This window comes from Vulpes vulpes, chromosome 2 (assembly GCF_048418805.1).
Source record: "Vulpes vulpes isolate BD-2025 chromosome 2, VulVul3, whole genome shotgun sequence".
Taxonomy (NCBI): Eukaryota; Metazoa; Chordata; class Mammalia; order Carnivora; family Canidae; genus Vulpes; species Vulpes vulpes.
Genome location: NC_132781.1, coordinates 60,218,823 through 60,229,021, shown reverse-complemented (window position 1 = coordinate 60,229,021; position 10,199 = coordinate 60,218,823). Strand labels below are relative to the sequence as shown.

At 36.6% G+C, this 10,199-nt stretch overlaps 1 protein-coding gene across 3 annotated transcripts in view; it reads left to right on the top strand.

Moving 5' to 3' along the window:
- The window catches only part of MRRF (mitochondrial ribosome recycling factor), a 57,635-nt gene that overhangs the window by 807 nt on the left and 46,629 nt on the right, over positions 1-10,199 (top strand). The window contains exons 2-3 of one of the 3 annotated variants that reach the window (XM_072748706.1): positions 28-90; positions 4,467-4,678. The exons of 1 other annotated variant lie outside the window; for it this stretch is intronic. In XM_072748706.1, the coding sequence (XP_072604807.1) occupies positions 28-90; positions 4,467-4,678 (275 nt within the window). The remainder of the gene's footprint in view (positions 1-27; positions 91-4,466; positions 4,679-10,199) is intronic. One more of the 3 variants, XM_026009250.2, reaches the window with a different exon arrangement.

Here is a 10,199-nt window from a genome sequence, read left to right as displayed (position 1 = left end):
TTTGGTGTCGTTTTCTTTTCACTATAGGCTGTCGCACTGCCCAGAATCCTGTCTGACCTTTCATTTTACGGTCGAGGAAACGCAACCTAGGTGGGGGAAACGATTTGATACAGGCCACGTATCGGTGGTAGAGCTGCCACAAATGCGTTTTGAGGACAGATGGTTTTGAGTCTATGGAGGGTCCGTTGGCAGGGAGTGACGAGATAGGAATATTGGGATCCATACCTTCTAGCTGTTAGGCAAAAGCTCTTTTCCCACCTGTTAAAGTGTCTTATCCTCCTTCGGCTACGTCAGGGACATGATTCTATACGATAGTCATGATACTATGAATAGTCAGATACCATATAGGCAATTGCTAGAAATCACCTTTACGAAGCACAGGATGCTTTACAAGGCACGGAATTTAGAGAGCATACCCTACTATCTATACGAAAAATCTGGCAAACCAAGAGATCATTGGAGCACTATTGAGAAGTAGAACGCAGGACCTTCACTCTGAGGCTTAGATCCCAAATCTTGCACCATAATTGTGAACTTGGGCAAGGATTTACTCTTTCTAGACTCTCGTGTGTTCATCACTTGTATTCAGTGTCTTCTGTGTTCAGAGACTGTGCTGCGTACTGGAGGTATGGCAATGAACAAGACAACCATAGGTCGGTCCTTGGGATGGTTATAGTCTTATGGGGGGACTTAGGTAATGATCAGATAACCACACAAATATTAGCTGATAAAGTTTAACTGCTATTAAGAAGTATAGGGCGGTAATGAAAGTGGGCTACAGGACATTTGATCTAGTTGAGCTGCAGGAGATGGCCAAAGAAGGCATTCTTTGAGAAGCAACGCTTAAGCTGAAATCTGAAAGAAAAATGGGAGGTAGTTCATTAAAGAGGTGGGGGAAGATCATTTCCAAGCAGATTCAACTTCAGCAGTATGTTTGAAGACCTAGGAGCAGGAGGAACATTCCAGGAAATGAAAAATCAGTGTGCTTATTTGTAAAGTGTGGGTGGTAATCACAACTCTGGTTATTGAATAATACATGTGGAAGTATTTTATATACAGCAAGGGCTCACACCGGTGTTTATAAAAATGTGCATATTATAAGCTAATCTACAGCTGGATTGGGAGAGGTTGATGGGACAATGGATAAGCGATGGCTTTTTGTCCTTCATCTAGTTCTTTCCAAAATTAAAATACACCTTCTGTGGAAAACAGAGAAAGTCAAGTTTTGAGAATCTTAACTTTGGAAAAACATTATGTGCTTCAAATAGCTTTAAAAATTACTTCAACAGTTTGAATAATAATGTCAGTAATTGCTGTGCATATTTCATATACGTAATAGTATAATATAGTGGTTAAGAGCACTAATAAAATCTAATAATGGGCAGATTGTTTATCTGTGCCTTTGTTTCTTCGTCCACAGAATGGGTATGCTAATAATAGTTATTTCATAGTGTATCATGAGGCTCAAGTGAGTTAACCTGTGCAGTACGGCACTAAGGATACTTTCTGGCACGTAGTTGTAACTCTGTAAGTGTTGGCAGTTGTTTCATTGTTATTGTTATAATTATCCTTTTTTTATTTTTGAAAGATGTTATTTATTTATTCATGAGAGACACTGAAAGAGAGGCAGAGACACAGGCAGAGACACTGGCAGAGAGAGGAAAAGCAGGCTCCATGCAAGGAGCCTAATGTGGAACTTGATCCCAGGAATCCGGGATCAGACTGAGCCAAAGGCAGACGCTCGACCGCTGATCCACTCAGGCATCCCTATAATTTTCCTTTTCTTTTCTTTTCTTTTCTTTTCTTTTCTTTTCTTTTCTTTTCTTTTCTTTCTTTTTTAAATTATCTTTTTAAAAGCTCATTAATATCACCATGATTGCGGTGACTGGGTAGCTCAGTTGATTAAGTGTCTGTCTTCAGCTCAGGTCATGGTTCTGGGGTCCTGGGATCCAGCCCCATGTTGGGCTCCCTGCTCAGGAAGAAGCCTGATTCTCCTCCCTCTACCCCTCCCCTCTGCTCATGCTCTCTCTCTTTTTCTCTCTCAAATAAATAAAATCTTAAAAAAAAAAAATCATCATAGTTAAAATGGGGTACAAACTAGCTCAGAGAGGCTAAATGATCTACCCAGGATCACACAGCTAGTAAGCTCACAATTCCAGTTCAATACTGTATCCAAAGCCCATTGACTTCCTGGCACATTTTTTTTTCTGAGTATAGGTTAATTTTGTTGTATAATACTTGGACTCCCATGACAGTTCCTTTCCTTGACTTTAATACTTCTGTGCTGAACTGTTAATATGCATGTCCTTAAAGTAAAGGGCCTAAGGGGACTGCCTTTATTGAACTTCCACTTTGAAATTTCCTGACCTCTATGCAATTAAAATCTACTCCTAAAACATTTCAGCAATGTGGTTTATTTATAGAGTTGTCTTCCGTTCACATGTACTGGGTCTGCTTTTGGGTGCTGCATTTTCTGTCAAAAGTTGTTTATTTCTAACCCATTTTGATTTCCTGTTGCTTTGCAGATTGGTACTATGACCTGCAACAGGAATACCAGGAAACCTGTCTTAAATGGAGCAGCCAAACTGAAACCCTGTAGATTAAAAAATAATAATAATAAAATAAAACCCACATTATTATACAGCCATATTTGGATATAAGTGTAGGTTAGGCATTGGCTATCTTAGAAAAATCTAGATATAGAAACCACACTTAGAGCCAAATTTTGTGAACAGTTTTGCCAAGATAGGGCAGAGCTCTATAGTTTCATGCCCTTGGACAGTGACTCTCTTGAGCCTCAGTTTCTACATCTGTAAAATGGGGATTACTATACTTTGTAGCATTATTGGGAGGATTAAGTGAAGTATATACAGGTAAAGCAAGCAGCTTGGGCCTGACTTCAATTTATAGTAGCTATTGATAGTAATTAAAGAAGAGGAAAAGATACTTCTGGATTTTTTTAATCCAGATTTACTTTGACCAACTTTGTATACTAATCACTGTCATCTAGCATCCCTTGCTATTAAAAATTCCATCAGGAGAAAAAAGAATTCCATCAGGAGAAATTATTTGCCTTTGCTTTATTCATTTACTTTTCTTTTAAGAAATAATGATAATGATAGCTAGCATTTATTAAGCAGGTATTATATCCCTGGCACTGTGCTAGGTGTTTTGCATACACATACTATTTCATTTTAAGATCAAGATTCTTTTTCTCGTTTTGGAGATGAAGAAAGGGATGCCCAGATAGGTGGAGTGAATTGCCCAAAGTTGAAATGTGCATCTAGATCTGATTGACTAAGCTATCTTGTACATTAGTAATGACATGCAAGATTTCTTTATTGTATCTGACTTTTCTTGTGTGGGAGTCTTTTTGAAAGGAAAGGTGATAGCTATCAACAGATATCCTTTCTGGGGGGCTCCTGCTGTCATCTGGCACTGTGACAATTATTTTACCTGCATAAACTCATTTATTCTACCAACCCTGAGAAGTAACTCTAATTATCCGCATTTTACAGTTGAGGGAATCAAGTGGCAGAAATGTTCAGGAGCATTTAGTCAGTGATGGAGCTTGCATTGGATTCCAGGTCTTCCTGGCTACAGAGCACATGCTCTTACTTAGTTCTACTGCATCAACATTTTAGAATGGGGCTTTTTTTTTTTTTTTTTTAATGAGGTGTAGGACGGATTTTCAAAGATAGTAGCTTTCAGGTATTTGATGTGAATTGTTCTCAGTTTTAACTGAGTGATAGCCAGATTCCTGGCAGATGCTAGCTGTAGGCTCCAGCATCTTTTCATGGTCAGACCTTAGATGTATAATGTGTAACTTGTGTTAACACAGAAGAGAGTGGCATTTTCCAGAGCTTTAGTTCTATAACATGGAAGACCTCAAACCTCAACCATGCTTCAGACTCACATTAAAGTGCATTCTAATTGGTAATCAGTGTATAAGGAACCAAGGAAATTTTTAGTTAAATGCTGTCGTGTGAATTTTCCAGTCATTTTATGCCTGTTGAAATGATTTTTTTAAAATTTAGGTTAAAGTCATCTTCCAGTGTTCTGCCCTCCCTCTTTATAGTATAACTTTATCAAGATTTTTTTTGCCTTTTTTCATGTAAGGGTTTAATTAGCATCATTAAAGACTTAGGCTGCTGCGCATTTACTTACTCTGTGTTCCCTGTGTACCATAAGAGGCATTTGGTACAGTAGTAAGAGCCTGGTGATTTGGAGTCCTTTAGACTGTGGGTAAGTTGCTTAAATCTCTGTGAGCCTCAATATCTTCATCCTCTAATATAGGACTGATCATATTTCCTCAGATGGCTGATGGGAGGAGATAATATACTTAAACTGCCTAGCACATAGCTCAGTTTACAGGGGTTGCTTGATAATTGGTACAAAATATTTTCTGAAGTTGCATCATAGTCTCTTTTACTTAGGTCTCCTTTTTGTCTTATTTTTTTTTTTAGTGAATGTTCACAAGTATTGTCTTCAGTCATGGCCTTGGGTTTAAGATGCTTCCACTTGGTCCGCCCTGTCTTTTGTAACTACCTTGCAGCCTTGACCAGACCTATTTCGGAAGGGACACTGAAGACAGTGAGTGGAAGACAAAATAACCATGAGCAATCCATGGCCTCTCCAGCTCTACCAGTCCGTCATTTTGCTACCAAGAAAGCCAAAGGTAGAGATATATGATTATCATAGCTGGAAGGGATCTCCGAGAGATACTGAATTTCTCTCCTTGTAGAAGAATGATGAGATGGTGTCTCAGACAGTGGAAATGATCAGCTTAAAAGATACTACAGTGGCAGAGACAGTGGTAGAACCGAGGGTCTGTTTGCTCATTACTGTGCTGCCTCCTGGGTTACCATTGCATATAAAATGTCTGATTTCCTTCTTTTAGTTTTAGAATCAGAGATATAAGTGCCAAGCAAATCAGACTATTTGTGGCAGAGATCAACGTATTTTCTCCTTATAGGAAGACCTATGTTGGAAGTAAAATTAAAACCAGAAGTTTGTTGGGTTAGGAAGTTTTAAAGCCATGGATTTAGATGGATGATCTTAATGGTTTGTGTCATCCAAGAATGAAACTTTGATATACCGCAGCTCTCAGCTTAAATGTCGATTCCTCATGGAAGCCCCCTCTGACCTCTTGGACTGGGTCAGGTCCCTTGTTACGTGCACTCAGATGCACTGTTATTTTACCTTTGACGTCCTTAGCACAGCACCCATTAATTAATCAATTAATTGTAAGATTAATTATTACTTGTTGTATGTCTTGTATGCCCTATAAGGTTAGGATCTGTATCTTGTTTAGTACCTAACAGGGCCCAACACGTAGTATTGTATCAAAAAATGTTGAATGAATGAATGGAGTGACAGACAATAGTCAGACATACCAGCTATTTGCAGTGGTGGGTCAGGGAGTCTGTTCCCAAGGATGGTGCTGGGAATACGCTGCTGACTATTTTTTCCACTGACTTTGCTTTTATCATTTCATATGGACCTTCCTTTTTCTATTAATGGAAAATGAACAAGTTACTGAAAGAGCATTAATACTTAGAAGACTTACATTCTGTTAATACTGATAATGGCAACAACTTTTAATCTGTATGTTGCACTAATGTTTTTAAATTCACATATTTAATATGTTGATATTTTTAACTACCCAGTGAAAGATTTATAATTATCCAGTGAAGAAATTTTTAAAATTATCTCGTGAAGCACAGATCTCACCATTTGCCAATGAGGAAGCTGAGGTGCCTATGTAAGCTGTTTGTCCATGGTCCCATCTAGTTAGTGGCAGAACTGGAAACGGGGTGGGTGGGCTCCTGATACACACAGCATCATACGTGTTAGCAACAGCATGTAAGCAGCATCTTTTCAAATTTAATTGGCTATTAGTTTTTATGTTTTTTTTTTTTTATTGCCTCTTTAAAAACCCAGTTGTTTGACTTTTTTCTTTTAGATTTATTGGATTCTTACTGTGTTAGGAATGAGAGTACTCCGTAGATTGTATAACTGTCTGCTTTGTTTTTTACTTAATGATATCTTTTATTGAGCGTAAGCTTTATTTTATTTTTTATTATTTTTTTTTAAAGATTTTATTTATTTACTCATGAGAAACACAGAGAGAGGCAGAGACACAGACAGAGAGAGAAGCAGGCTCCATGCAGGGAGCCCGATGTGGGACTCGATCCTGGGACTCCAGGATCACAGCCTGGCTGAAAGGAGGCGCTCAACCACTGAGCCACATCTTATGCTCAGGCATACCGAGCATAAATTTTAATATGGTCAGATTCTTTAGTCCATTCTTTTATCATTTATACATTTTATGTCTTATTTAACAAATCCTTACCTATCCAAGGTCGTAAAGCTCTTCTATATTAAGTTCTAAATATCTTAGAGATTTCTACTTTTCATGGGTTTTTAATCTATATGGAATTTATTCCGAAATATGTTGTGAGGTTGGGAATGTAATTTTAAGTTTCTTTTTTATAACGGGTGATAAGTTATGTCAGTATCACGTGTTGATTAGCCCATTCTTTATTCCTCTGTAGCATGTCAAGTTTCTTTATATGTATTTTATTTCTGAGCTCTTAATTTTGTTGATTACATATCTCTCCCTACACTAAATTCATTTCTACCTGAATCACTGTTATAAAGTCTTAAATCTAGGGGTACAAATCTTTCCCTTCATCCTACGCACAACACTTTTTCATTTTCTTCTTTCTGGCCTTTTGCTCTTGTAGATGAACTTTATAATCATAGTATGAGTTTTTCTCCATAAAGATTTCTGCATGAACATTTCTTTGATCAGGTTTATTTCTGGGCAGTCATCATTTTGGTCACATACATATATTTTTAAAGTAAATTTTTGAGTTATATATGCAGGAAAGTACACACGTAAATTGTAAGTGGTTACAGGTCAGAGAATTCTCATCAAATGAATCACAGCCTTGTAGCTGGCACCCACATCAAGATATAGAACATCACTCAGACTCTGGAAGCTTCCCACACGTCCCTTTCAGTTGTCACCCTTCAAAAGATAACCCATTTTATTGACTTTAGCACCGTAGATTAGAATTGCCCTTTTTAAGTCTGGCTTCCTATGTGCCTGGCTTCCTTTGGTAGCAGTCTATTTGTGAAATTTGTCTTTGTTGTTGCATGTAGTAGTTGTTTGTGCATTTTACTTTCTTTATGGGATCCTAGGGAATGCTTACACCACAACTTGTGTATGCTTTCTGTAGTTGATGGGCATTTGAGTTGCTTCTGGTTTTGAGCTAAAATAAATAATGCTACTGTGAACACACCTGTATGTGGCTTTTGGTGCCCACATGAATAATTTTCTGTTGGTGTACATACACCAAGAGGTGGGAACTCTGAGTCTTTGAGGATGTGTATATTCAGTTTCTGTACATACAGTTTTCCGAAATGGTTGTGCCAGGGTACACCCCTACCAAAAATGTTTTTGCTTTCCCTTTGCTCCACATATTTTTGAACACTTGGTATATAGTCAGTCTTTTTATTTCTAGCCATTCTGATGGGTGTGCAGTTATATCTCGTTGTGGTTTTAATTTGTAATTTCTTGATGGATAATGATTAGATAATAATGATTAATAATAATAATAATGATTAGATAATCTTTACATTTGTTTATTGGCTCTTTGTTTATCCTTTTTCCAGTCTTTTGCCCATTTAAAAAAAATTGATATGTAGGAGTTTTAAAGACTTCTGCTGTCATACATATGTATTGCTGACATGCTTGCCTTTTCACTCTTAATGGTGGTTTTTGATGAACAGAAGTTCTTAATTTTAATGTCCAATTTATCAAGCTTTCCTTTATGGATAGTGCTTCTTTTTTTTTTCTGTTTAAGAAAAATTTCCCTACCTTAAGGTCATGAGTATATCTATGGTATTATTTTTATGGATGATTTGTTGTTTTAAATTCATATCTTTTAAAGATTATGTGTTCTGTTAGGTTGCTGGTGAATAGGAACACTTTTGGTTATTATACACTGATGGGTTTTGCAACCTTGAGCTCTGTTATTAGATCTATTGTTTGTATGTTCTTTTGGATTTTCTAGGTAATCATAATATCTGTAAATAATGATAGCTTTGTTTTTCTAATCCATAGACCTTTCTAATTCATATACCTTTTCTTTTTCTCCTTCCCTCCCCCCCGCCATTGACTAAGAACTCTAATATAAGTTGAATAAATGTGACTGATGATAGTAGGCATCCTTATTACATTTCTGACTTTACAGGGGACGCATCTCATATGTTAACATCAAGAATTATGTTTGCTTTATTTTTCAGTAGTCTCTTTTGAGCAAATATCTTTTGTCCCTATTTTGTTAAGAATTTTTGTTTTGAATGAGTATTAAGTTTATCAAATGCTCTTACTGCATTTATTGAGACGGTCATCTATTTTTTAATCTGTTAATGGGGTGACTCAACATCAGTAGCTTTCTCTGATGTTAAACCACGTAAAAAAAAAAGATTTATTTATTTATTTATTTATTTATTTATTTATTTATTTATTTATTTATGATAAACATAGAGAGAGAGAGAGAGAGAGAGAGAGAGAGAGAGAGGCAGAGACACATGAGGAGGGAGAAGCAGGCTCCATGCCGGGAGCCCCATGTGGGACTCGATCCCAGGACTCAGGATCGCGCCCTGGGCCAAAGGCGGGTGCCGAACTGCTGAGCCACCCAGGGATCCCCTAAACCACTTTTGATACATGATTTGTATGTACATTATTGGATTTGGTTTGCTAATATTAATTTAAGGTTTTTGAGTCTATACTTTTATATAAGATTAGCTTTAATGTAACTCTCTGATATTGAGGAGTGTAACTTTCTAGCATTATCCTTGTCAGGTTTTGGTATCAAGACTGTATTAGTCCCATAATGTGAGTTGGAAGTTCATCTCTGTCTCTGTCTCCCTCACAGTGGGATGGTCGATAAGATCAGGATTAATTGGTTCTTCACATGATTGGTAGAATGTGCGTGTGAAATCATCTGGACCTGGTATTATATGTAGACAGACTTTAAATCATATTGTTTCTTTAATGATTATGATTTTCTCTTTTTTCTTTAGTTAGTTTCAGTAAATTGTATATTTTCAGGAAACGTTTCATTATTTCTAAGTTTTCAAAGCTGTTGGCATAAAGTTGTCCATAATAGTCTCTTAAGATTATTGAAATCTCTAATGTTTTGATAATGGTCTCCTCCTGTTCTTTCTTAATGTTATTGATTTCTCTACTTCCTTTTCTCCCTCATTTTTTCTTGACAGAAGTTTGTCAGTTTCATAGCCTTTTAAAAAAGAGCTTTTAATTTTGGTGATCTCTTTTTAGTTTTATTGATTTCTGCCCTTTATTGTTTATTTTCTCCCATTTCCTTCTTTTTCTATCCTTTGAACTGGACAGTTCATTAATTTTCAACCTTTGTTCTTTTCTTATAAGCATGTATAGCTATAAACTTCTATCTAAATACAACTTCATGGGCAGCCCCGGTGGCTCAGCAGTTTAGCACCTCCTTCAGCCCAGGGCCTGATCTGGAGACCTGGGATCGAGTCCCACGTCGGGCTCCCTGCTTCTCCCTCTGCTTCTCCCTCTGCTTCTCCCTCTGCCTGTGTCTCTGCCTCTCTGTCTTGCTCTCTGTGTCTCTCATGAGTAAATAAATAAAATCTTTAAACACATAAATAAATAAATACATACATACATAAATACATAAATAAATACATACAACTTCAGGTGCCTCCTAGAAGTTTTAGATGTATAGTATTTTTATTGTTTTTTTCTAAATATTTAAAATTTTCATTGTGTGTTTCTGTAGTCCATGAGTTATTTGAAAGTGTTTAAAATTTTTCAAGCATATGTGTTTTTGGAGAGTTAGCTTAATCCTACTGAGATCAGAGAATGTGTCCTATTATAATATTCTTTGATATTTATTGAAATTTGCTTTGTGGGTTAGAACATGGTCATTTTGTATAAAGGTCCAAGTGTGCTTGAGAAGAATGTGTATTCTTTTATTGCTGGGTACAGGATTGTATATGTGACCATTAGATTGAGTTGGCTAATTTTGTTGATCAAAGTTTCTATTTTTTTTATTTGCTCAATTTATCAGTTATGAAGAAAGGTATTTTGGATGTCCTTGTATGCTTGTAGATTCATCAGTTTCTCCCTTTAATTCTGTTAA